Here is a 26,801-nt window from a genome sequence, read left to right as displayed (position 1 = left end):
AACTATATAATATTTTAGTAATTAATATAATTTCAGAGTAATTATATTGGTAGTATGTAAATGGATATTTCAACATTATAATAAAATTTTAAAATAAATAATTTATTTAAATGAAAGTCTGAAGATTTCATTAGAACTTAATTATTTTAATGTTATTTATGATTTATCTACTTAAAATAGTTATATATATTTTTAAAAATATTTTTTAAAATAAAAAAATAAATATTATTAAAATATTTATTTTCAGATATTTTTTTGAGTTTCTTACGAATGGAATTGGTAAACTCTTTATGAAATGAAGGCGTGCGTTTCGTTGTTGTATTTAATCAGAACCATTTGGGTATTATATTAAATCGGACCGAGTGCACATTTCAGACAACTTTTGGGCCTCACTGAAACTGACGAAAGCCCAAACAACATTGAACGGTTCGGTTGAGCAAAACCGTTAAAAATTTCTCGACAACCAACCCCTCATCGTATAAAGCCTCTGCTAAAACCCCTCTTCCTCTTCTAGGGTTTTAAACTTTCTCCAGAGCTAGTTGCTGTCTCGATTCCAAGGGAGTTTTATCGCCGTCTAGCCAAAAATGGGGTTCTGGGGTAAGCTTCTCCGTGCCCTACTCTCTCCGTTCCTCTGTTTCTTAGTTCTGATTTGAGTTGCTTTTGCAGGACTCGAAGTGAAACCTGGAAAGCCTCAAGCTTTCCATCCCAAAAACGAACAAGGGAAGCTTCACCTCACTCAGGTATACAATCTTGTACAGCTCGTTGAGACTAATTTAGGAGCTGCGAGTTGTTATGTTAATGTTTGTATGTATTGTTGCGTTTGCTACCGTTCAGGCAACTCTAGGATCGGGTTCAGGCAAAGAGAAGAGCGTGATTCAGTGTTCCATAGCAGGAAACACACCCATTTACTTGTGCTCACTGTTGCCTAACAAAACCGAGTGTTGCCCTCTGAATCTTGAGTTTGAGGACGATGACGAGACCGTTGAGTTCTCGGTGACTGGTGACAGAAGCATCCACCTTTCTGGATTCTTGGAGGAGTATGATGATGGGGAGGAGTATGAGCAGGACGAGGATGATTCGTATCCTTTACTTGTGTTATTAGCTGATGCTTTCTTGTTTTCTTTTTTTTTCCTCTCAAGTCTTTAAAGTTTTCATTGCGACATTATAATTAGAGATGGTATGGATATTGCTGAAATGGGGTCTCAAGAGTCTTCTGACTATGATAGTGAAGAGGATGAAGATGAAGATGAAGATGAGATGGATGAGGATCAGATGGATAAGTTTGAGGACTTTCTTGATCGCAATCTCGAAATGTATCGCCAGTCTTCTGTCCCAAACAGCGGAGGTACTTTTTGTTTTATCACAGAGCTTAATCCATTTCCAATAGCATTTTAATTTTTTTTTTTGGTTTTATCTTGGTGTGGTGTGCTAGTGTGTGGCCCCTGGGTACATTTGTGGTTTATAATATATACAAGTGCTGCATGGTTTTGTTATCTTTCCGTTGTAATGTTAAAACATAATGAATTGTATTTTTTCTAGTTGTGATTGAGGAGATAGAAGATGAAGAGAAGCCTGCCGAAGATACAAAGACTAAACGATCCAAGAAGAAGAGTCAAGCTGCCAAAGATGAGAGCGCAAATAAACAGATTGTTGTCAAAGAGAGTGCACATGCTTCAGATCTGGAGAGCGAAGATGAAGATGGCTTTCCTATTCCCAAAGCGATTAAGTCTGGTGAGAAGATGAGCTCAGATGTTGACCAACAAGGTAGCAACAAAAAACGCAAGGCCAAGGCTTCTGAGCCAGATGGTGTACAAGAAAGGTAACCTTCTCTTTGATCTTTTTACTGACGCTGAAGACATAGTGACAGTATCATATGTCGAGGAATATGAAATTGTTTCTATCTTTTATTTTTTCCAGTGAAAACAAGAATAAAAAGAAGAAGAATCAGAAGGAGAAGAAGAAAGGCGAAAGTGCCTCCAATGAGAAAGTTGAGACGGTCAGTGTGCTGAAAAAGAAGGAAACCACCCAAACTTCTTCAAACCAGAAAGCTCAAAACGAAACTAAAAACAATGCCATGTGAGAACTCTTATTTCTTGATATAAGGACTCTTTTGGATAATACACAACGTAACCATATCATTTGTGAAATATAGTAGAAATTTGAGTGATTATTATTACAAGCATTGTGCCACAAAGAAGAGATGGCTTTGTACAAATGTTCTTCCGGACCTTTTCTCATTTAACAATTTTATGTGCTTTTACAGGAGTCAAAGCTCTAAGACCCCAGATAAATCTGCTGAGAAGAAAAATAAGCAGAAGAACACAAGTGAGAAAGCTACAGTGGAGAACTCCAAGGCTTCTCAAGAACAGACATACCCAAATGGGCTCGTTGTTGAGGAGTTAAAATTGGGCAAACCCAACGGCAAGCAAGCTACTCCTGGAAAGCAGGTATACTGATATAGTGTGCATATATGGTTACTGCATTAATGTCACGTTGATTTTCGACAAGGTGGTAGTGTAATAAAATGTGGGTTTTTGAAAGAATCCAAACCAATGTCTAATAAGACCTAGGAGCAACCAGAGCCTTAAGTAGTGGTGAACTCTACCAAATGGTCTTTGTCGGCTTTGTTTGGAGGCAGTTTATTAGATTGCATCAATGTGTTGTGTTAGCTATTCTGAGCTCTCATTCTATTGTTTCTGCGTGCAGGTCAGCGTCCGTTACATCGGAAAGCTTCAGAAGAATGGGAAGATCTTCGATTCCAACATCGGAAAAGCACCTTTTAAGTTCAAGATAGGTTGGTATTTTTTTATTAGATGCAAAAGAAATTGGTTAATCTTGTGAATGATACTTGATACTTGATACTTATGCGCTTGTTGGAACATGCAGGTCGTGGAGAAGTCATCAAGGGATGGGATGTAGGCGTTAATGGTAACATCTAAATTTCTTGCTCTGATTCTCATCACTTTGTTCAATATGTACATCTTGTTGTTTTTTAATTTCAAGTTTTTTATTTGAATTCCACAGGAATGCGTGTTGGTGAAAAAAGAAAGCTTACAATTCCTCCATCAATGGGGTATAAATCATCTTGGTCCTAGTCAGCTTGTTTTCTTGATTGTGATTGTTTTGTTTCTAAACTTTTGATGGGATGTGATTCACAGGTACGGTTCTCGCGGTGCTGGTGGCCAGATTCCTCCTAACGCTTGGCTGTCGTTTGAGGTCGAACTGATTGATGTCAAGTAAAAACCGCTCGGAGTTGATTGAATCTGTGATGAGGAGTTTTGAACTGTGGTTGGGTTGTAAGAAACTTTGAGGTGGTTGAAGTTGACAAAGGTCGAACCTTTCCTTCATAACATTTGTTTTTAGTTGTCTTGTACCATGAATTTCTCGGATTTTATGTCAACTAGTAATTCGTTTTCCTCTTGCTTGAAAATCCAAAATCATGACAAATATTTATAAAACCATACCAAATTTATTCCATAGTAGACATGGATTAACCATACTTTTGGATACAACCAGATTATTAAGAAAAGACTCTCCGGTCTAACTATTATGGTGCCATACTGAATGATTAAGCAGCATAATTATTTCTTCATTATGAACTAGGGTAGGCCCGCCCTACGGGCGGGATATACTTTACTTGTGATCTAAGTTATTATTATTTCGTATGATTTTTTGCCTTGTATTTTAGGTCGCATTTGCAAAAAATGTGTACGATAATGAATTTTGTCTTTTAGAAAATTTTAGGTGAGGAAGAATTATATGTGATAAGATATGTTTTGCTTGTCTATAATAGTTGTTTAGCAAAAAAAAAAGAACAATAGTTGTTTCTATGTTAAAGATAGTTGTTTCGATGCTAAAGAGATGTGGCATTGATATGCTCTGAGGGCTTCAAATGGTCTTCATATTGTTTCCTTTTACAAAAATTTGATCCCATATTCGGTGGGTTATTTGTGGTTTGTAATATTTTAGGTTCGGAAAGATTGGGTTATGGGTAAAAGTTTTGTGTATGTTATAAGAGTAATTAATTTATATGTTGAAATCATAATCTTTCGACATGCTATGGTGATTGTTTAAAGTTGCATTTTTCTTATTAAAATTAAAATGTTATATTGAATGTGAAAAAGGCAGTCAAGCAAATCTTATCAAAATTACTATAAACATTGAAACCGGAAAGTGTGAAAACTGAATAGTGGTTGATGAGTGTAGACACTTGTTATTCCCGTAAAACCAACTCCAAGAACTTCTCCATTTGTGTATAGTGATAACAATCACGGTTTCGATTTTCCAGATTATTGAGATGACAGTTTATTTGTTTCACTATAAAGATCATATTAGTTCTATAACACTTCTTTTTCAATATAAAGACGTCGCGTAATGAACGTTTTGTTGGTATTGAGATATACTATTATATTAATTGAAGTTCTTTTTCTTTCTAAAATTTATTAATTTAAGTTGTTGGTTAGTTTTTTTTGTAAGTAATTTATGTTTTGAATTTTTTAGCATCACCATGTGAGTTGTTATGTCATTTGCAGTTGAATAATTTGTATCTAACAACTAATGTATATGATTCTTTTTGAGGTTCCGCCAGCCGCAAGACCTTTGCATAATTTTCCGAAAAGAAGATCTCAACCTTGGTGAGAAATTGGCAATTCTGAGTTGGGAATATTGTTCATGGTGTTCATTGGTCTCATTTCTTAAGTTCATTATTGGTTAATACTCAGTTTTGGTAAAATAAGTTCTATTGTTTGTTAGGAAGAAATATGAGCATCTCTAGACTATTTCTTGCTTGGTCTTAACTCTTAAGCATGGAATTTCAGATTATGGGGAAAGAGATTCATAATGATTTCTATGTTCTATTCGAGATCAGCTACCAAGATGTTTTTGTTGTTAAGATTTGGAGGACCCATTGGTAAAAATTGGTTTCTTTGAAGAGATCCAAGTTGCATTCAAACTAAATTAAATATATTTTGTTCTATCAGAGAGGATTATTTTCCTAAAACAGCTAACATACTTTTTTGAAAAACCTGAAATGCATAATATTTTGATTTCCATTACTGAAGTACTAAAACTTTTACATAATATTTTGCAGAAATTTTAATCTTATTTATAGCGTAAACTATGTATTTATTATGCACATATATGTATATTTTTGTTAGTCAAAGATTGTTGTAAAGAAATTATCATTTTTAACCATTTTAGTTTTTTTTTTTAATTTTATTTATATAGGCTAGGAAAATATTTACAACGAAATAAATGAGAATATAATCTCTTGTAAGATTTCAACAACATGACATAGAATCTACGTTTTGACACATCAACATAAATTAAACCAGATTTAATTAAAAATATTACTTTTTTAATTTATATGCATATATTTAAAAACTTAATATATAAATACAATATTAACTCATTTTATATACAGATAGAATTTGAATTGTAATGTTATTTTAAGGCTAAGTCCGGTTTGAATCAAGTTTCAATACCAAACCGAACATATCCAATAGGACATCAATTAATCAAAACGGAAGCTAGAACGAATTACAAATGGTTCTACACTTTATTTCATTTTATTTATTAAATCGATAAAACCAAAAACCATTAGATTCGATGAAAACAAAAAAAACGTAATGATTATTATTTAAAATGCTTATGTGTCAACATGAGGGAAATGAAATGTTGAATTGACTCTCTAAGAAGATACCAAATTTTATTTTATTGTTATAGATAGATTGATTGTGTTTCTATTCACAATTAGCTAGATCTTGTATAAACTATACATATTTTGACTAAATATAAATATTTATTATTTTATAATTATAATGTATTTAATATTATTGAATTTTTTATAATAAAATGTTTAAAATATTATTATACTATACATCTAGGTTGAATTTAAATTAATTATGTCATAGTAGTATAACTAAATTTATTAGTTATGTTATTTTAAATAAATTATGATGTATTCTAGGTTTATGATTTGAAAATGATAAATCGTTTGATGTATTATTTTAAGATTGGTGGTCATGTTTGTTAGGCGTCTAGATTATCCATATTTTTGTATTAACGAACTTTAGTTTTTTGTTTTAACAAAAGTTATTTGTATCAGTGAATTTTTGTTATTGGGTTATTAATGGACTTAATTTTGAGTTAGTATATAAAACGAATGATTAAGTGATATAAAAAAAAAAAATATACCTTTGATGTTTTACTCTCAGCCGACAAAACCTATTCTTCTTCCTTTCACACCTCCTCATCCCATCTTCTTTGTTTCACCATCACCACCTCACCGCATCTTCTTCCTCACCACCTATACTCCCTTTTCATTTAATTCTGCATTGTCTTTTTTCCCTACTTCGTTTTCCTCCATCATCTTCTTTCACGCTTGTAACCGAGTTTGTTTCTTTCACTTTTCTCTTCTCTGTTTTACTTGATAAATTGAGATTTGATTCACACTTCATCAACATAAAGTGACAGTTTTTCTCTATTTGGTTCAATTTTACAGCTTTTTCTCAGTCTGAAAAAACAGAGACAGTATTGAGTTAACCGATTTTTCCGGAGTTTTTGAAACAAAGTTTCTAGAATTTAATCAAGTGATACGGATCACAGGTGAGAATGTCACATAGTCTGTGCTGGCTCGTCTCAATTTAGTTGGTAAGAGAAAAAGCAGGATGGTGGACTTGGGCTCAGATAATAATTTCCAATAACTCAGATAATAAGCCACCTATGAAGCCCAGCCAAACCATACGAAAAGAGAAAAAAAAAAAGAGTTGGGCACGCGTCATACACAGAGAAGATGAATTAGTGACATGGCATAACAGGAGAGAGGCAAACATTTTTTTATATATATAGATTTATGATCAGATTTTATTTTCATAAACCAGCTCTGTACGTTTTGGTCAAGTGTTTAGAGTGGCTTTCAGTTTTGGTGATTAATAGCTTTTCATTAGAATTGAAATTGTGGTTTTGTGCAAGTAGTTCTGTAATGTTGTAAAAGATGGGGAAAATCGTGATGTCTTATTACTGAATCAAAGTGTCCCTTATATAGGGATTACAAGATAAGGATAAAAGCAAAGTGTACAAATCCTAAGCTAAAAGGAAATAGGAAATATCCTTATAGATAAACATGAAAGGAAAAAGAAAAACTTCTAATCCTATAGTCGGCTACTCCTTTGGCCGCCTCTCTCTCCTTGTGCGGACGCGGTCTTGGACTTGGGCCGGACGCGGTCCGTTCTTCCTCTAGCTTTGGTTAATAGCAATCCACATGTGTTTTATAACACTCCCCCTTGGATGCTATAACCATATGGGTTTGTATCATGCACGATGTTGCCTCGTTAAAACCTCTCCATGAAAACCAAAAACCCAAGGTGGGAAAAATGGAAACCATAGACAGGAAAAAGAGTACAACGCATGATACTCCCCCTGATGAAGGCATCACTGAAGATCCTTCAGCCGGCGCATCCCTATCTGATGAACCAGCTTCCTGAACGTTGAGGTTGACAGAGACTTGGTGAAGAGGTCGGCTGAGTTGTCACTTGATCGAACTTGAACTACTTGAACCTCCTTTGCCTTCTGCAAGTCGTGGGTGAAGAAGAACTTGGGCAGGATGTGCTTTGTCATGTCTCCCTTGATGTATCCTTCCTTGAGCTGAGCAATGCACGCAGCATTGTCCTCGTAGATGATCATTGGCTCCTTCTTCTCTTGTCCCACGGCCAGACCACTCTCTCTTAAGACATGGCTGGTCATGTTCCTCAACCAGACAAGCTCACGGCTTGCCTCATACATGGCTATGATCTCAGCGTGATTGGACGACGTGGCCACTAAGGTTTGCTTGGTGGAACGCCAGCATATTGCGGCTCCACTGTGTATGAACACATATCCTGTTTGAGATCTAGCCTGGTGCGGGTCAGATAAGTACCCAGCATCCGCATATCCAACCATGCTCTCTCCTGGCCGGTTGGTGTAGAACAAACCGAGATCTTTTGTTCCTTGCAGATATCTGAACAGATATTTCACTCGGTTCCAGTGCCTTAAGGTCGGACATGAACCAAATCTAGATAGTAAGCTCACGGCAAAGCTTATGTCCGGTCTAGTATGACTAGCCAAGTACATTAAGCCCCCAATGGCACTTAGGTAAGGCACCTCCGGTCCGAGTGCTTCCTTGTCCGGTTTCTTAGGTCCGTATGGATCCTTCTCAAGGTCTAAGGACCTCACGACCATTGGACTCAACAAGGGGTGAGCCTGGTCCATATTGAATTGCTTGAGTATCTTTTCTGTATAAGTTTCTTGGTGCACAAGGATGCCATTCTCTTTATACTCAAACTGTAATCTCAAACAAAACTTAGTTTTCCCTAAGTCTTTCATCTCGAATTCTTTCTTTAGACATTCAACGGTTTGGGAAATCTCTCCAGAGGTTCCTATTATATTCAGGTCGTCCACATAAACTGACATAATTACATAGCCCTTGCTGTCGAATTTCTTTATGAATATACATGGACTTATTGGATCATTCTTATAACCCTCTTTCACTAGGTACTCGGATAATCTGTTGTACCACATTCGACCTGATTGCTTTAAACCATATAAGGCTTTATTCAACTTGATGCAATGTTGTTCTCGAGAACCTTTCTTATCTTTGAGCTCAATGCCCTCTGGAACTTTCATATGTATCTCATTATCCAGTGGTCCGTATAGGTATGCAGTTACTACATCCATTAGGCGTAAATCTATTTTCTCTTTCACGGCCAAACTGATTAGATATCTCAGTGTAGTTGCATCCACCACAGGGGAGTAAGTCTCCTCATAGTCTATTCCTGGTCTTTGTGAGAATCATTGTGCTACAAGCCGTGCTTTGTATCTCACTACTTCTCCTTTCTTGTTTCTCTTCCTTACAAAGACCCATTTGTATCCCACTGGTTTGACATCTCTTGGTGTCAAGATTATAGGGCCAAAAACGCCTCTTTTTCTCAATGATTCTAACTCCACGTTTATAGCTTCTTTCCATTTGATCCAATCTGATCTTAGCATGCATTCTTGTATGGATGTGGGTTCTATATCCTCATCTTTATCCATGATCTCAAGTGCTACCTTGTATGCAAATAAATCATCAACGTTGATATCTTTTCTGTTCCATTGTTTTCCAGACATCACATGGTCTATAGAGATCTCTTGGTTGTCCGGCTCTTGTGTCACGTGAAGCCCAGCGTCCCGGGCCTCACTTTGAGGAACGGCCGGATCATCGGGTGTGGCCGGTACGCTTGGCTCGACCGTCCTGGTCGGCTCGACCGGTCCATCTATGTCCTGGACGGTTTCCTTGATGCTCTCGGATCCAGCACCTCTCTTGGACTTCTGAGGCTGTTTGTCTTTGGAACCAATTGGTCTACCACGTTTTAAATGTTGCCTAGACTCTGTAGCCACTTGACATTGTCCATCTTGGACATCTAAACTTATAGGTGCATTACAAGCCGGGATGTGTGATATTGTTACTTTATTTGGGTCAGCAAATGTATTTGGCAGTCTATTAGCTAGCTCTTGAAGATGTATAATCTTTTGGACTTCTAAATCACAATCTCTAGTCCGAGGATCTTGCCAAGATGTTGATGGTCTAAACCATTCTAAATCTTTTATAATTAACCGGCTGTTATCTCCCCCTAAGGACGGATATGTGGACTCATCAAACTGTGAGTCTTCGTATCTGGCCTTAAACAAATCACCGGTTGTTGGCTCAAGATACTTTATAATGCTTGGGGAATCATATCCTACGTATATTCCCATCCTCCTCTGTGGTCCCATCTTAGTTCTCTATGGTGGAGCAATTGGAACGTAGACGGCACATCCGAATATCTTGATGTGGGACACGTCTGGCTCATGACCCGTAAGTAGTTGGGATGGTGAATATCTATGCTCACTAGATGGCCTGATACGAATCAGTTCTGCTGCATGTAAAACCGCATGTCCCCATGCTGATACCGGAAGTTGAGACTTCATAAGCAGTGGCCGGGCTATCAGCTGGATACGTTTAATGAAGGATTCGGCCAAGCCGTTCTGTGTATGGACATGTGCCACGGAGTGTTCTATACTTACCCCCATGGACATACAATATTCATTAAACGCTTGGGACGTGAACTCACCAGCATTGTCTAGACGTATAGTCTTAAGAGGGAAATCTGGAAAGTGTGCTCTCAGCCTTATTATCTGAGCAAGCAGCCGTGCAAAGGCTAGGTTACGTGTGGATAGTAGACACACATGCGACCATCTGGTCGATGCATCAATGAGGACCATGAAATATCTAAACGTCCCACAAGGTGGGTGTATTGGTCCACATATGTCTCCTTCAATCCTTTCCAGAAAGTTTAAGGTTTCTTTATTAACCTTGGCTGGTGATGGCCTAGTCATGAGTTTCCCTTGTGCACATGCTGCACATGTGAGATGTTTATATGGGATCACTCCTTTAATCATGTGCCCTTGTGAATTCATTATCAATTTTCGCATCATACTTGTTCCGGGATGGCCAAGCCGGTTATGCCATAAAGTGAATAGCTCAGAGGCATTGGCCTCGATCATACTGATCTTTGCATAGTATAGACCAGTAGACATTGTGGGTATAGTCTCTAGGATCTTCTTGTTGCCTTTGGTGATCGAAATTATGTTAAGGAACTCCTTGTTTCCTTCTTCCCATGTTTCAAGATGGAAACCATTCAATCTTATATCCTTGAAACTCAATAAGCTTCTTCTAGAGCTTGGGGAATACAAGGCGGTTTTGATCTCTAGGTGAGTGCCCTTGGGCATCAACACATAGGCTTGGCCGTGACCTTCAATCAGGCTAGCCTCACCCGCAATGGTATGTACCTTTGCACTTTGCATTGTGAGATTCATAAAGTACCTTTTATTTCTAAGTATTGTGTGACTTGTGCCATTATCCACCACAAGTATACTCATCTCATCATTCATTCTATAAATAAAATTTTCTAAACTTTAGAGACTTCATAAGATGTTTTAAAACTCTTATTATTATAAATGTCAATACATAAAATAAAAAAACACCAAATCAAAAACATAAAGCAATAAGACAATGTGATTCAAAAAACTAGTCCTTGAGACAATCGGATGTCTCAAAATCCATTAGGTCATCTTTGTTATCTTTGTCGGATTCATTGTCAGCATCATATCCATATCCTTTGTCATCCATACCGTTTTCTTGGATCATGTTTGCCTCCGGATTCTTGTTCTTGAGGCTCTCTTGGTAGAGGTCGCACAAGTGTTTCGGAGTTCTACAATTCTTGGCCCAATGGTTGTCCATCCCGCATCTGTGGCATACAGACTTGGACGTGTAAGATGGTTTGGATATGCCACCTCGTCCGCGGCCGTAACTGCCTCGACCCCGGCCGTAATTGGAACCACGACCACGGTTATTGTGGTTTCCTTTCTGGCCAGTCGAGTAGCTGTCTCGGCCGTTCGAGTTATCACATCCACGCCTCTTGTATCCACCACGGCCATTGCCGTATGGTTTCTTGTTGTCTTGGGCGTAGTGGGTCTCTTTGGGATCTTTCTTTTCAACCTCATGGGCTTCGGGTAATGGTGCTGTCCCGGCCGGTCTGGCTCCACTATTCTTCAGTAGGAGCTCATTGTTTGCCTCGGCCAAGAGTAGACATGAGATCATATCAGTATATGTGGCAAAACCTTTTGTTCTATTGCTCTTGCAACACAGAATTCGACTGATTGAAAGTCGTATAGGTCTTTTCAAGCATCATCATATCGGATACTTCTTCACCACAAAGCTTTAGTATTGAAACAATCTTGAATAAAGCTGAATTGTACTCATCCACAGACTTATAGTCTAAGAATCTTAGGTGCATCCAATCGTGCCTTGCCTTTGGAAGCAACACCATCTTTTGGTGATCATATCTATTCTTTAAAGCATTCCAAAGATCTAGTGGATTCTCAATTGTCATGTACTGATCTTTAAGACCTTCAGTGAGATGATGACGCATTAGGCCTAAGGCTCTGTATCTATTCTTTTCATTCTCATTGCTGTCCTCGGTGATAGTATCACCGAGTCCCTTGGACTTTAGACTGATCCTTGTGTCTAGCGCCCACTGTAAGTAATTGTCTCCGGAGAGATTAAGGGCTGCGTAGTCTCTGTTTGTTATTTTCGACATCTGAATCATATTATCATATAAGGTATTAGGTTCACAATATGATCACGTGGCCGCATGATATAAGCAAGCTCGGCCACAACATGTCTTACGCATTTATGATATTCAAAACAACACTAATCGACCATGGTGCTATCAATCATGAACCACACGGCTCTATAGGTTTACTAATGCAATCAACCTAATTCGTGTGATCTATATGCTGGTCGATCTTGTTTCAATTAGTTATGAATGCAATACCATGTTCGGATTCATGTAAATCAATCTTCCTTATACTTACTTCTTTTATAATACCTAGGGTTTCCAATCCTTTTAAATTCTATCAACCTTATGTTAAGGTTTCAAGGCTTAGATTATTTCAAACAATCTAACAATTCCTAAACCTCTAATCAAGCAAGAAATCAAACAAGCAAGATCAATCTTAAAATCGGGTTCTAGCTTTCTTTAGGGTTTAGGGTTTTCGATTCCTTCATTAGGGTTTGTCAGGTTTCAGATTTAATCAATCAACATATAATCAAGTTCTAGTTGGAATCGTTTAGCTTTCTAGTTTTAAGACTTGTCGATTTTAATCTTCTAGTTTCTTTTAGGGTTTCATCGAGAATGTAGTTTCCATAATGATGGATTAGGGTTTTGTTCTTATTCTATGTTCTCAGATTATGTTCATACCTTTGTTTCGTAGAGGTATAGAACCGGACCACCTGAGAATGGATGAAACTTCGAGCTGAGGAGAATGAACGCTTGCTGCCTCCTATCGGGTCGCGGATGTAGTCGAACGCGAGCTGAGGACGGACGCGAGCTGCGAGCTGTTTCTTGGACGGATGCGTTCTTCTCGTGTGCGGGCTGAGGACGCGATCAGGAAGCTGAGGACGTTCGGTCTTGAGGACGTCTAGGTTTTAGAACGATGGAGAACGTCTAGGGTTTTAGCTTTGAGTCGCCGGTTATAGGCTTTTAGGTTTCGATTTAGGTCTCAGGGATTTAGAGGCTATCGTGCTGATAACGTGTTGTAAAAGATGGGGAAATCGTGATGTCTTATTACTGAATCAAAGTGTCCCTTATATAGGGATTACAAGATAAGGATAAAAGGAAAGTGTACAAATCCTAAGCTAAAAGGAAATAGGAAATATCCTTATAGATAAACATGAAAGGAAAAAGGAAAACTTCTAATCCTATAGTCGGCTATTCCTTTGGCCGCCTCTCTCTCCTTGTGCGGACGCGGTCTTGGACTTGGGCCGGACGCGGTCCGTTCTTCCTTTAGCTTTGGTTAATAGTAATCCACATGTGTTTTATAACATGTAATAAAATTTTCACAGTTATGTTTATGTATTCTTTTTCACTTTAGATGTTTAAAACAACATAGTAACTATCTAGAGATAAAAGCCGTATATAATATTTGAAACATTTAAATTTGAAAAAGGAAAGTAAGAACTTTCTTGAATGAGAATGTTCTGCAACAGTAAGTTTGTTTTCTGATATGGCTGGCTACTACAACAATCACAAGAAGAGAGAAACCTAATGATAGCATCTTCTAACCAGTATGTGTTAATAAACCCCATCAACCAAAACCTGAAAACTCATCACTCCCATAACAAATCCCATGAAAATAAACACAGCAACTGATCATCAGCTCGGAATCTCGTCGTCAGATTCTCCAAATTCTTCATCCTCACCTTCTAACTCATCGCCATCTCCTTCATCCTCTTCCCCCTCATCCTCTCCTCCTCCACCACCTCCTCCTCCTTGGATGGAAGAGAAAGGATCCTTGACGTGGTTAACCGAGTTTGTGTAGTAACTGTGAACCACGTTCCCTGTGTTATCATGTGGATACGAAGGAGTTGGTGCAGGTACGGTAACAGAATTGTTAAGCCTCTCGAATCTCGCTTTTCTTTCTTCTGCTGTGATGTTAAAGGAGATAGAAGGTGGTTGAGCTCCGAATCTTTGCAGTCTTTCTTGTGCTAGCTGCAAGTGTGACTGCTCCTGAGCCGCTATAAAAGTTGCTACCATTACCTGTGTAATGTAAGACAATGCCAAACACGTAAGATCCTCTCAAGGTCCAAGACAACAACAAGATCTTAAAAATTTTGAACCAACCTGAACAGGACCAGCAGCAAGAAAGAGACCAGCGAGTCCTCCACCAAAGACACGACCATCTGGTCCTGCAAGACAAACACTCATACCACCAGCTCTACTTCGAGTCCCTCCAGAGTCAGTTTGCATAAACAAACCCGTCAAAGAGAGAATCTCAAAACGACCCTGATGATCACAACAAAAACATTTGAATCAAAATAGAATAGAAAAGTGAGTTCTTTACAGAAGAAGAGAGTATCATCTAGACCTCGTAGGTTAGAGTACCCCCGGATGTAGTAGTTTGACGCAGCGTAACATTGGAGATGAGACCGTTAGCTGAAAGGATACAGATAGCACGAGATCCTTGTTGAGAGAATGTCATTATCTTCATCGTCACATCCTGCGCAAATCCATTTGTCAAGCAGCAGTGTTCACTGATTGATCATAGATAAGATATTCGAAAGTGTGATCCCCAGTGCCTAAGACTATGATCATCATACCTCTCCTGCGTTAACTGTGAGCATATGAGGTGTAAAGTTAGCGCCGACAAAATCTGCAGCAGTTCCTACACCTGCAAAACTGGTTTCAACTGAATCCAGACAAGTCAAAAACCAAAGCTGACACAACAGAAAGACATTAAGCAATACTTAGCTAAAGTCTTAGCCTTTTCTCACTTCTGCCTCAACAGTTCACTTCTTATTCCAAAATAGATCCATGCGAGTCACATAACTAACAAAACTGCTACATTTCTAGTTCTGAACAGACACAACATCGAAAGTAGGAGAGACATAACAATACCAGGACTTCTGTCGAATTGGAACATCTCAGGCTTCTTAAGCCACTGACTAGACCTGCCACGCCCTCTTCCTCTCTTCCTAGGAGGTAACCCCGACGTCAACGGAACAGAGGAGGAGATTGGCATCGGCGAGAGAGTCACTGCAAGAGTCCCGTCGGGATTATACTTCCTCGGCCTCCCTCTCTTCTTCTTCTGCTCGGAGGAAGCTGTCTCCGCCGGCATTGTTAAGCTGAACTGAGGAGCCGCATTCCCAACAGAAGAAGTGGTGGGTGGGGCCGAGAACGGGTTAGGGTTATCGGGTCGTGGTGGGTCCATCGGGTAAGCATCAGAAGAAGCAGCAGTTTGGTTCAAGCTGGTGGTGTTGTTGTTGGTTCCTTCTCTCTCCTCCATCTGGACATAAAGATGAGTGATTCCGACAAAATGAGTAGAGCCCAAATCTGAAGATCCCCTTCCGAATCTTTGTGATCACGAAAGATTCAAGCTTGGTTCTACTACAAGCTCGAGATTCAGAGATAAGAGCTAAAACCAAAGATCAAGTTTATAGGGGAAAGAGACACAAAAAAAAAAAAAAAACACAGAGCCTCCACGGAAAAAATCAATCCTAATTTCAGAATGATTCTATCTAAAACATCGAGAATTATAAGCAAATATGAAAGATCTAATTTTTATTTATTTTTTCAATGGGGGTGGTTTAAGTTGGGGGAGAAATGTGAATTTAGGGTTTTGACAAACAGAAATATAAACAAATTAAAAAATTTATAATCAATAAAAAAGAGAAGGGAGAGAAATTAAATAATGTAACTGTAGATTTAAATAGTGTAAATGGAATATATATAAAAATCAAGACTTAATTTAAATAATTAATTACATGGTAAGCAGTAATATTGATTGATATTATCCCTCTGGTTCAATTTATTTATTAGTGTTTAATTTTTTGCATATCTTATTATATAAAGTTTGGTTCTTCAAAATTGCTAATTAACATGATCGCGACACGTGGCAACTATATATCTTAAGATTATGATATGTAATTATTTAAAAGTAACTAGAAATATTATTTAATAGTAATTTTCCTTTTAAAATCTTAATCAAAAGATAATTGCAAACATCTTATTATATAAAATTTTGTTCTTCAAAGTTGTTAATTAACAAGATCGCGACACGTGTCAATTATATATTTTAAGATTGTGACATGTAATCATTAAAAAATAACTATAAATATTATTTAATAATAATTTTCCTTTCTAAAATCCTAATCAAAATATAATTGCAAAAACCTATTTGATAATAATTTTACTTCTAAAATTGTGACATGTGTTTAATATATAATGATTAAAAATATATATAATAAGATAATAAAAAGAATTTTTTAAAAAATTACTTACAAAAATTATTAAATAGTAAAAGGGTTTTTATAAAAAAAATATTTAATTAAAAAAAATATTGTAAAAATATTAGTGATATTGAAAAAAACGAATTTTGAAAATGGCAACTTTTAAATATAGTTAATATAAATGAAAATAGTTATTTGATAAAAAATTATTTTTCTAAATCCTAGAAAAAATATAATTGTAAAAGATTAGGTAATATTAATTTCCTTTTCTAAAATCCTAAAAAATGTAAGAGAATATTTGATAGTTGTTTTCCTTTTTTATTAAAATACCGTAAAACAAAACAAAATTGTATCATATTTTTAAGTCTTAACCAAAAGATAATTGTAAAAATGTATTTGATAATATTTTTAAGAGAGTATTTGATGATTATGATACTAAAAACTATTTAATTAACAAAAGAAGTGTAAAATTAGTATTGATACGAATTGTAAAAATAGTAATTTTAAAATTATTTATTAATAACTAAAAGAAATTTTTTGATAGAAATTTATTTTTTCTAAAATTTTAAAGAGAAGATAATTGTAATAAGTTATATTACAGTAATTTTCCTTTTCTAAAATCTTAAACAAAATTGCAAAAGAGTATTTCATATTATGTTTTATTTTTTCTAATTGTAAATAAAATAATATTTATAAAATAGAATGTTTTCCTTTTAAAAAAATCATAACAAAATTAAATTTTAAAGACTTATTTAATAAAACACTAAATTAGTACATAAAAACATATATAATGTTGTCATTGACTTAGTTGGTGTATTTGACTTTCATCTTTTTTTAATTTTCTTTCAATTTCTTATTTTGGATTGTGTTTAGCTTAAACTTTTGGGTATAATATTTTTTCTAATTCTAAGTACAAAGTTTATAATAATGCATCTATGTACCATGATTATAAAATACAAATATTAACTTGAACTTATGTGTGAAAACGAGTTTTAATTATAAAATAAATCTCAAACAACTTATGCAAAAAAAAATCATAAAACTATAATAAAATGATTTATTATTTTATGGTTTTTATTAAATTAAAACATCAAACAAAACCCGTTGCAACGCAACGGGCTCATATCTTGTTAATTAATAAAGTGTTAAAAAAAATATTTTTATTGACTAAAGATAATTAAATAAATTAAAATATGGAACAAAATATAAATGATCAAAATAGTAGTAAATAATTTCAAAATTGTGCAATGAAAATTGAAAACATAATTTAAATTAAAAAACATCATTTAAAATAAAACAGAAAGAATATATCGTATTCGGAAACTGAATTTTCTAAATTGGAGAAGGACCAAACAAATGGGTTGGTATTTTCCCTTTTGTTTAGTCAAACTAATCGTTTTCTATTTACTTTAAATTGTATTAGTTTTTTGATTTGGGATATTAAAATAAGGAAGAAAAAAAGGCTGTAAAGAGAAAGAGATAACGTAACGTTTGAGCCATGCTATAATGCTTTTTTGGCCTACAATAAACATTAAGATAGTGGACATATCTCTTTTTAGTATAATCTCGTTGACTAAGCTTAAGTTACCTCCCAGACTCCCCTCCCACACACACAAGTGGTCACTGGTCCTTTCATTCAAACCCACGGACTGGTTTTGTCAGAATTCATTTTCACATGTCATGATGATGATGATACACATCATCATCCCGGGGAATTGTAATGTCGCACAGATGATGATGTGTATCATCTTCTTTCTTGGGCTTTTCTTATTGGGCTTTACATACCAATGTAAAAGCGGATTAAAAAACTCTAAATCCAAAACCCGGATACCAACCACCTGACCCGTTTCCAGATCCATTTCTTCTTCGTGCACCTGAGAGTAGACACGATGAGCACGGAGATGGAGGACTCTTCAGCTGTGCGGCGGCGCGTGTCCTGCACTAAATACTTCGACGCTCTGTGGTTCTGCTACTGTATGTCTTGTTTCCCTCCCTTGTCTTATCGCATTCTCTGATTCTACATACTTCGGTTTTCTTCAAAATTTGAACTTGATTGTTATTTGAACCATTCGTTAGAAACAGTCTTCTCTTTGCTCTGTCAACAACTGGTTTTGTAGTTTTCTTGTTTGTTTAATACACTAAAAAAACATTGCTCAAGGAGTAGAAATGATAGGGAATTTTCGTATTTTGAAAGATGTATTTGTATGTTTTTTGTTGAAGGGATGTCTAGATGCTCCAACATAACCAGCAATGGCGATGAGACAGAACAAGGTTGAGTTTCTTTTTTTTTCAAAAGGAATAGTCTTGAAATGTTTTTAGCTAAAGATGTATCGCTTTGCATCCGATAAAGGTTTCACCTTTTAGGAAACCCTTTTGTATTTGGTCTTTAGATGTATCTGTATGTTTTGTACCTGTGTCGCTGTTTTCTCCATCTGTGCAATGGTTCTTTAGCTATAATGCTGTCTTGCCTCTATTGACTATTTATCACTTTGCAGCACCATATTACCAGATGCAGCAGTACTACCGGGTTGGAAAACTTGATGATTGTACTAAGAAGTTCTCTGCTCTCTTTGATTGTCTTTCCTTAAAGACCAAAAGTGCTTCTGAAGCCGAGGTTTGTACTTTCGTTGATCTGACAGTTGTTTTTTTCTGCACCTTATCTAAATCACACAAAAACATTGGTTGAGTTTCTACTGTTTATGTATATGAGAAATATCTGTTGTGCACCAAAATAAGGTTTGACGATTGCAGAAAATTATGGAAGAGCAAGAGAAAGCAGATGCAGCAAAACATATATGGATTATGCGGACACAGGAAGAAGCCTCAAGTCATTGGAACGAGACTTTCGGGCATTTGGATGATCCCAATTATTAGATAGAAGTACAGTTTCACTTTCTCCACTGGATTCTTGATGGTCATTTTTACTTTCAAGAAACTAGATTGTTCTGCAGGATAGAAAAAAGCTTTTGTCATCAGTTACCATGAACATTTTTGAGCTGAGTTATACCTCAATCCCTAAAGAAGCGACCCAAAAAGATGAAGGGATGTTCGGAGATCATTTGTTGAACCGTAGTTGTATTTGGTTGATCTGTTAACAGAAAGGTACTGAATTTTATTAATAAATTTGATACTATTTTTTACCGTTTTTTCTTTTTTTTTAATAGAAGTCGTATATTACAAAGTTTAGCAGTTTTTATGTATGATCAGAGTGGTACCACTAGGCCTAGATTCTCGGTCGGAGAAGACAGAGTTTATTTGGCAGCATTGTTTCCCCTTTAGATTCTCCAAACATCAAGAAAAGCTTTTCCATCTAACTCACGAGAGGCCAAGCCCTTGAAATACTCTTCAGGGGTCACGGTTCTGAAACATGCACCCTTTTGCCTTTTAACGAGACTTCTCAACGAACCAATCTCTTTACCCGTTCCCGTATTGTGAAACGTCGCCATAGAAAGCCTCTCCTTCTCCGAGTTCACAACCCCACGATGCTCTATACTTTTGTATGTCCCATTCGTTATCATCTACATTCATAACCAATACCCTTAATAAAAACCATTCACAATAGTATACCATTGGCTCTCTCTCTAGTCCATATGACTTACCTCTAACATGTCTCCAATATTCACAACAAACGCATTTGGGAGAGGTTTGACTGAAACCCACTTTCCATTTTTCTTGATCTGGAGACCTTCCACTTCATTCACCTGCAAAAGGATGGTGAGTCCTGTAGCATCTGAATGAGGAGTTAGACCATAAACCTGATCCGGCTCCGGACAGGGAGGGTAGTAATTCATCCTCAGTTTCTGTCCTAAGTCGTCGCCAAACAAGTACTCCATTTCATCAGGTTTGATCTTCAGGGCTCTTGCCATTTTGGCTAGTAAGATCTTAGCTATGCTTTTCACTTCAGCTGAGTACTTCTCTAGTGCATCTCTGAAAAAAAAAAAAACATAACCAAGTTTTAAAACAGAGAAGACTTGTGGAGTTGGCATAACCGGATCTGGAGACAGACCAGTGAAATATGGACATTGACCCCAACAAATTTTAAATATATACTTAGACGTTCCTCAAATTATTTTTCTTAAAAAATATTTTATTAAAGTTCTTAGTAAATTTTTATGATCTCCAAAATCTTCAGGCCCTGAGAATTGGTAATCGTTTATTCGTCATTGATGCCAACCTAAAGGGAGGAGGTAACTTGGGCAACAAGTGAGGCTTGCGTAAATGAACAGGTTGCATTGTGAGGAGGAACATGTCTCCCCAGTCGAGTTTCTGCTCCTCTGAAACCACAAAAGCTTGTCCAAACCCTTCGATCTCACCTGGTCGTTGCCGAAGTTTCCTCTTCTCTTCCATGGGAAGGTTGAAGAAATCTTGAACCTCTGACTTGACTTTGTCCAAGAAACTTGAGTCCATTCCATGGTTTATAAGCTAGAGTCAATCATAAAAACAAGTCAACAATGATGTAAGTTTTTAAAGAATGAGTTTGAGTTTTGAGACTTGCCTGGAAAAAACCCCATTCTTTGCATGCAAAGTCGAGCTTGTCAATCTCTGAGTCCATGGAGGTTGAAGAACACAAAAGGTTCATGTCGATGATTGGGATCTCGGTTCTTAAATCACTGTCGATCTCAGCTTTGTCTAGATCAGACCGTAGGTACCTCGGAGGAACCGTGGTGATCAGGTTCTTTTCCACCATCTCTTGAACAGAAGGAACTATAATGGAGCTCCACTGGATGCCTCTCTTGGCTTCCATGGCTGCTTGTTTCTTGAATGATGAAAAAATGAAGCTAATGCCAAATGCCAAATATAATGAGAGGTCTATTTGATAACTGTTCAAATTACAAGACTTTTATTGGGTTTTTTTTTGACTTTTCTGTTATAAACTTACAAGTGTGGAAGCACCAACCAAAAAGAAATTGGATTTGCAATGTCAAATATTACTATACATCATTATTGGATTGTTTTGTTTTTTTGACTTTTTGTTGCGAGTGTCGGAGCATTAAATTTGTTATATTATAAAGTTCTAGGTTTGTATTTTTTTTGTTCTTTTATTTTGTTAAGTAGATGCTTATTACACATCATGCAAACTTGCCAAAGCAGAGAGGGTATTACACATCTGATAAGTGGTCTGAAGCCTCTGTTAGAACATCTCCAATGTAGTACTCCATTTTTCTTTCACAATAGAATAAAAGTAAAAATAGAGTAAAAATACTTCAATCATACTCCATTTTTTATTCCATAATGGAGTGATGAACAAACAAAATATAAATTATTCTATTTATGGAGTAAACTCTATTATGGAGTGAGATTTGGAGTTGGATTTAAGTATTTTTTACTCTATTTTTATTTTTACTCCATTTTGAAGAAAAAACAGAGTGGAGTTGGAGATGCTTTTAGGCGTCAAGGTGCATCAAACTCGGTTTTAACTGTTGCAGCTATTACTTTCAACATTTAACATTGTTCTTCTGCACAATATCTAAATTACACAATAAAACATTGGTTGAGTTTCGACTGTTAATGTATATGAGAGTATCTGTTATGTTCCATAATATTTAAGGTTTGACAACTGCAGAAAATTCTAGAAGAGCAAGAGAAAGCAGATGCATCAAAACATGTATGGATTATGCGGACACAAGAAGAAGCTTCAAATCATTGGAACGAAACTTTTGGGCATTTGGATGATCCAAATTGTTAGAAGTACACTTTCACTTTCTCCACTGAATTCTTGATGGTCATTTTTATATTTGATCAGTGGTACCACTAGGCCAAGGAATTTTCTGCAAGTGTTTAGTTAGTGTTTCCCTTTGAAAAAAAGTCTTTTGTGTCCTTAGATTATTATAGAATGAATGATGCACCAACGATTAACTGTTATGATAACGACTATCTTGTGGGCTGCTGCCAAAACGTTGCTTTCTAGTTTTATTATATAAAGCTTTGCACAATACATGAAGAGCGGGATTGTCTAAGCATAGATAGAGATTTAACAAAGGAGAAACATAGTATACATCTACTACACCAAGAACGGTCGGAGAAGACAAAGTTTATTTGGCAGCATTGTTGTCCTTTAGATTCTCCAAACATCAGGAAAGCTTTCCCATCAAGCTCACGGGAGGCCAAGCCTTTGAAATACTCTTCAGGGGTCACGGTTCTGAAACATGCACCCTTTTGCCTTTCAACGAGACTTCTCAACGGACCAATCTCTTTACCCGTTCCCGTATTGTGAAACGTCGCCATAGAAAGCCTCTCCTTCTCTGAGTTCACAACCCCACGATGCTCTATACTTTTGTATGCCCCATTCGTTATCATCTACATTAGTAACCAATACCCTTAATAAAAACCATTCACAATAATATACCATTGGCTCTCTCTCTCTAGTCCATATGACTTACCTCTAACATGTCTCCAATATTCACAACAAACGCATTTGGGAGAGGTTTGACTGAAACCCACTTGCCATTTTTCTTGATCTGGAGACCTTCCACTTCATTCACCTGCAAGAGGATGGTGAGTCCTGTAGCATCTGAATGTGGAGTTAGACCAATAACCTGGTCCGGCTCAGGACAAGGAGGGTAGTAGTTCATCCTCAGCTTCTGTCCTAAGTCGTCACTAAACACGTATTCCATTTCCTCAGGTTTGATCTCCAGGGCCTTGCCATTTTCGTTAATAAGATCTTGGCTATGCTTTTCACTTCATCTGAATACTTCTCTAGTGTATCTCTGAAGAAAAAACATAACCAAGTTTCAAACAGAGAAGACTTGTGATGTTGGTAAAAGCTTCTTTGAATGCAAACCTGAAGAGAGGAGCTAACTTGGGAAACAAGTGAGGCTTGCGTAAATGAAGAGGTTGCATGCTCCCCAGTCCAGTTTCTGTTCCTCTGAAACCACAAAAGCTTGTCCAAACCCTTCTATCTCACCTGGTCGTTGCCAGAGGTTCTTCTTCTCTGTCATGGGAAGGTTGAAGAAGTCTTGAATCTCTGACTTGATCTTGTCCAAGAAACTTGAGTCTATTCCATGGTTTATAAGCTAGAGAGATAATTCATAAAGACAAGTGAACGGTGATGTACGTTTTTGCAAGTACTGAAGTCTGAGTTCTTGAGACTTGCCTGGAAAAAACCCCACTCTTTGCATGCAGAGTCGAGCTTGTCAATCTCTGAATCCATGGAGGTTGAAGAACACAAAAGGTTCATGTCGATGATTGGGATCTCGGTTGTTAAATCACTGTCGATCTCAGCTTTGTCTAGATCAGGCCGTACATACCTCGGAGGAACCGTGCTGATGAGGTTCTCCTCCACCATCTCTTGAACTAGGGATGTTAAAATGGGTAAACCCACCCCATTTACACCCACCCCATTTAGAATCCACCCCATTTAGAACCTAAACCCGTTTAGACCCATTTAGTTTTAAGGTCTATTAGGGCTCCCCATTTAAACCCATAAATTTTACCTTGACCCATTAAGACCCATTTAGACCCATTTAACTCTTTTTTTTTTTAATTTGTTTCATACCTTTCTTGTTTTAATTATATTGTAAATCGAATTTTATGGTACAAAAATTTATATTCTTAAATAATATTGTAATTTTTAATGGTCACTACTTAATTTAATTTAAATAAAATAAAATGATAAAAACAATTTGAAAACATGTATAATAATAAAAAAATCTTCAAGAGAGAGTCGTGAGACTGTGAGACACCAAACAAGAATAATGGAGTTGCTCACTTGCTAGTTGCTACATACGACTGATACCAGCAAATATATAATCAAATAACTAGAATTTCAAAGTGGCATTACAATAACAAACTTAATAACTTAAACAAGTTCAATAACTACCAAAACAAAGGCACCAAATTGTTCTCGTTATGTTTCCAAACATAATAAAAGAAAGTCTCAAACATGTTTCATGGTGGTACACTTGAGCCTTCTGATCTTGAACTTCCAACTCCAGAAGCATTTGTAGTCTTCTCAACATCATCTTCCTTGCACATATTATCATCTTCTGTAGTACCTACAAGTCAACAGGTGAATTAGCATAAAACACATTATACAATAGTTTTAATAAATTATGAAATTTACCTTCATATTCTGCAAATCCACGCAGCCAGTTACGGGTACAAAGCAAAGCTTGAACATTCTTGGGAAGCAAACGGTTTCTGTAGGGAGTTAAGACTCGACCACCAATGCTAAATGCTGATTCTGAAGCAACTGTGGTGATTGGTATACTAAGAATATCACGTGCCATAGTAGCTAAATCACCAAATCTAGACTGGTTCTCTCTCCAATAGCTTAAAACATCCAAATCAGGAAATGACTTTCTATCTAGCCTTTTCTCCTCTAAATACACATCTAAATGTGTTTTTGTGTTTCCCATATCACTTCCAAGGCTTCTTTCTAGTTCAAAGAGATCCTAATATTAAATTGAAAGTTAGAAGCAACTAGATCATGTAATGAGTTCAATCAAGCAACCAAACGGCCGGGTAAATGAAAAATATGAGTGATGATGCTAAGAACTTACATTGTCTAAATCATCTTCAAGAGGAGATTCAGTAACTAGATCCTGTAGATTTGGAACAGATGAAGCACCTGAAGAACTGCCCCGGGTCCCATCCTGATACTCCTTATAAAGATCAATCAAGTTAGTCCTAAGTACTTCAGTTTTTAAGCTAGAAGTAGCAGGATCCACTCTCTCATAAGCTTTCTCAAGCACATCCAACTTCATTCTTGGATCTAATCAGACCACGATCTATCTTTTGATCATATGCAGGTTTAGCTTCCTTCAAAGGCTTCTTTGAACAAGTATCCAAGTGGCGTTGAAGATGATGAGTCCCAAAGCTGTGATTCGTTTCACTACGTGTCACTAACTTCGTACCGCAATGCAAACACTTGGCCCTTTCTTTGCCATCTTCTTCTACTCCCACTGACACAAAGTCTTCCCAAACGAGCGATGTTTTACGTCTCTTGTGTGGAGCTTGAGTTGATTCCCCTACTTGAGTTTCACTTTGCTGTGCTTGTGGTTGTGTATCTTCTAAATTTATCTCAGCTAGAGCATCTTCTTCATTCATGTCTATTAACTGATCCATGCTGTAACTAAAGAACAAAAATAGATTTTCTTAGTCAATCTAGATTCTAGCACAATCTAAAATAACTCATGTATCCACGTACTGGAAAAAGACACTAATTAACGACAAGAGGGTCTTTGGACGTATACTAATTAACGACAACAGGTGAATTAGCATAAAACATCAATCAAACAGGCGAAGAGTAATGATCAAGATGTCAATATCTCAGCCTCTCAGGTTTATACATGAGTCATGAATTCACACAATGTTTCGTAGAGAAAAGCAACAAGAATAGATTTTTTTAATCAATCTAGATTCTAGCACAATCACAAACAAAAAAACATAAGGAAATTAAATCACAATCACGTCACAAATATATAATCAAATAATATCAATGGAACAAAGCAAATCAGATCATAATCACAACACGTTCATGTATTATTACCTGGAACTTGCAGTGAACTGGTGATGAAGAAGTGAAGCGACACAAGAAGAGCATTAACGTTTACTGATCCTAACCACAAACACAAGTAGATAAGAGATGATTACTCCAATAAACCACTAAAATAAACGATACCCAGAAGATATAAACATGGAAGCTGATAGGAAGAGAGATCAAACCTTCGATGCTTGTAGAGATTGAGATTCGGCGAAGAGAAAGAGTAGACAGATTTTTTTTTTTGATATAATTAGAAAACCTGTACATAAAAATTAAACGACAACGTTTTTGATTAAAGAAAAAAAAACTTAAATGGATTAGTAGGGTTCCCATTTATTTTAGCTAAACCCCATATAATAAATGGATCTTAATCGGATAACCCATTGAAAACCCAGTACCCTAATTGGGTCTAAATGGGTTTTTGTTTATTTTTAATACCCATTAAAAACCCGCTAAAGAAACCCGTTATAACATCCCTATCTTGAACAGAAGGAACTATGATGGAGCTCCACTGGATACCTCCCTTGGCTTCCATGGCTGCTTGTTTCTTGAATGATGAGAAAATGAAGCTAATGCCAAATGCCAAATATAATGAGAGGTCTACTTGATAACTGTTCAAATTACAAGACGTTTAGATAAGAGAAAATGAAAAGCAGTATAATTATTTAATCTCTTTGAATTGACAACACTAGCACGCTTGCGTAAGAAAACGATGAACATCTAGAAGTTGATATGATGTCATCAAAGAATATGTTTTGGTTTGTAGACAAAGAGTCCGAGATATGGTTACTTTTCAATGCAGTATTCCATTTAGTCCAATCTGAGTGGTAAAAATCCTTAGTTTTAGGTCTGGACTACGCACTTGGACATGGACGACTGTAATCCTTTCATTTTTTTGGACATGGACGACTGTAATCCTTGTTATTCAAAAGAATACTTGTTTTCCATAAACTTACTGTATGTATGATTTTT

General features: G+C 36.5%; 4 protein-coding genes and 1 pseudogene across 8 annotated transcripts; 2 read left to right on the top strand and 3 right to left on the bottom strand.

Annotated features, from left to right (window-relative positions):
- The first annotated feature begins 455 nt into the window (after positions 1–455).
- On the top strand, positions 456–3,422 carry LOC106443080 (peptidyl-prolyl cis-trans isomerase FKBP53). Its single transcript, XM_013884685.3, has 11 exons — positions 456–597; positions 667–740; positions 835–1,079; positions 1,173–1,345; positions 1,540–1,819; positions 1,918–2,076; positions 2,264–2,447; positions 2,707–2,794; positions 2,887–2,928; positions 3,025–3,073; positions 3,159–3,422. The coding sequence occupies exons 1-11, from the start codon at positions 585–587 to the stop codon at positions 3,238–3,240; spliced, it is 1,389 nt and encodes a 462-aa protein (XP_013740139.1). The 5' UTR covers positions 456–584; the 3' UTR covers positions 3,241–3,422.
- A 10,134-nt stretch (positions 3,423–13,556) lies between these two features.
- Positions 13,557–15,771, bottom strand: LOC106443088 (AT-hook motif nuclear-localized protein 3). 2 transcript variants are annotated; one of them, XM_013884694.3, is made up of 5 exons: positions 15,015–15,771; positions 14,717–14,805; positions 14,485–14,616; positions 14,241–14,402; positions 13,557–14,156 (listed from the first exon to the last, which is right to left on the bottom strand). In XM_013884694.3, exons 1-5 carry the CDS (start codon positions 15,400–15,402, stop codon positions 13,773–13,775), a joined length of 1,155 nt encoding a protein of 384 aa, XP_013740148.1. In that variant the 5' UTR covers positions 15,403–15,771; the 3' UTR covers positions 13,557–13,772. The 2 variants fall into 2 exon arrangements, with proteins under 2 accessions (XP_013740148.1, XP_013740154.1); XM_013884700.3 differs by having other exon boundaries at positions 14,717–14,787; positions 15,015–15,732.
- A 2,384-nt stretch (positions 15,772–18,155) lies between these two features.
- On the top strand, positions 18,156–19,488 carry LOC106443122 (uncharacterized protein C227.17c-like). Of its 2 annotated transcripts, XM_013884721.3 has the most exons (4): positions 18,156–18,319; positions 18,566–18,616; positions 18,841–18,959; positions 19,097–19,488. In XM_013884721.3, exons 1-4 carry the CDS (start codon positions 18,235–18,237, stop codon positions 19,217–19,219), a joined length of 378 nt encoding a protein of 125 aa, XP_013740175.1. In that variant the 5' UTR covers positions 18,156–18,234; the 3' UTR covers positions 19,220–19,488. The 2 variants fall into 2 exon arrangements, with proteins under 2 accessions (XP_013740175.1, XP_013740181.1); XM_013884727.3 differs by lacking the exon at positions 18,566–18,616 and having other exon boundaries at positions 18,167–18,319.
- Positions 18,745–21,160, bottom strand: LOC106443106 (protein SRG1-like). Of its 3 annotated transcripts, none has more exons than XR_001287568.3 (5): positions 20,841–21,150; positions 20,520–20,767; positions 19,945–20,272; positions 19,561–19,863; positions 18,745–19,433 (listed from the first exon to the last, which is right to left on the bottom strand). XR_001287568.3 is itself a non-coding variant. In XM_022716847.2 (5 exons), the coding sequence occupies exons 1-5, from the start codon at positions 21,087–21,089 to the stop codon at positions 19,621–19,623; spliced, it is 1,014 nt and encodes a 337-aa protein (XP_022572568.1). In that variant the 5' UTR covers positions 21,090–21,160; the 3' UTR covers positions 19,437–19,620. The 3 variants fall into 3 exon arrangements, 2 of the variants coding, with proteins under 2 accessions (XP_022572568.1, XP_013736650.1); XM_022716847.2 differs by lacking the exon at positions 18,745–19,433 and having other exon boundaries at positions 19,437–19,863; positions 19,945–20,046; positions 20,101–20,272; positions 20,841–21,160; XM_013881196.3 differs by lacking the exon at positions 18,745–19,433 and having other exon boundaries at positions 19,437–19,863.
- Positions 21,161–22,275: 1,115 nt separating this feature from the next.
- Positions 22,276–24,862, bottom strand: LOC106444207 (annotated as a pseudogene).
- Positions 24,863–26,801: the final 1,939 nt, after the last annotated feature.

The sequence above is a fragment of the Brassica napus genome, chromosome A1, assembly GCF_020379485.1.
Source record: "Brassica napus cultivar Da-Ae chromosome A1, Da-Ae, whole genome shotgun sequence".
Taxonomy (NCBI): Eukaryota; Viridiplantae; Streptophyta; class Magnoliopsida; order Brassicales; family Brassicaceae; genus Brassica; species Brassica napus.
Note: the sequence above shows the minus strand (reverse complement) of the source record. Positions and strands in the feature narration are given on the sequence as shown.

Excerpts from the sequence above, each read along its gene's own strand:
- LOC106443080 (XM_013884685.3), top strand. Across the intron at positions 1,820-1,917 it reads CCAGATGGTGTACAAGAAAG|TGAAAACAAGAATAAAAAGA; the intron begins GTAACCTTCTCT and ends TATTTTTTCCAG. Across the intron at positions 2,795-2,886 it reads ACCTTTTAAGTTCAAGATAG|GTCGTGGAGAAGTCATCAAG; the intron begins GTTGGTATTTTT and ends TGGAACATGCAG.
- LOC106443106 (XM_013881196.3), bottom strand. The coding sequence starts at position 21,089 with ATGGAAGCCAAGAGAGGCATCCAGTGGAGCTCCATTATAGTTCCTTCT. Across the intron at positions 20,768-20,840 it reads AAGAATGGGGTTTTTTCCAG|CTTATAAACCATGGAATGGA; the intron begins GCAAGTCTCAAA and ends GATTGACTCTAG. Across the intron at positions 20,273-20,519 it reads AAGTTACCTCCTCCCTTTAG|AGATGCACTAGAGAAGTACT; the intron begins GTTGGCATCAAT and ends TTTTTTTTTCAG.
- LOC106443088 (XM_013884694.3), bottom strand. The coding sequence starts at position 15,402 with ATGGAGGAGAGAGAAGGAACCAACAACAACACCACCAGCTTGAACCAA. Across the intron at positions 14,806-15,014 it reads CCAATTCGACAGAAGTCCTG|TTGAAACCAGTTTTGCAGGT; the intron begins GTATTGTTATGT and ends GTCTGGATTCAG. Across the intron at positions 14,617-14,716 it reads TCACAGTTAACGCAGGAGAG|GATGTGACGATGAAGATAAT; the intron begins GTATGATGATCA and ends GGATTTGCGCAG.
- LOC106443122 (XM_013884721.3), top strand. The coding sequence starts at position 18,235 with ATGAGCACGGAGATGGAGGACTCTTCAGCTGTGCGGCGGCGCGTGTCC. Across the intron at positions 18,617-18,840 it reads TGGCGATGAGACAGAACAAG|CACCATATTACCAGATGCAG; the intron begins GTTGAGTTTCTT and ends ATCACTTTGCAG. Across the intron at positions 18,960-19,096 it reads AAAGTGCTTCTGAAGCCGAG|AAAATTATGGAAGAGCAAGA; the intron begins GTTTGTACTTTC and ends TGACGATTGCAG.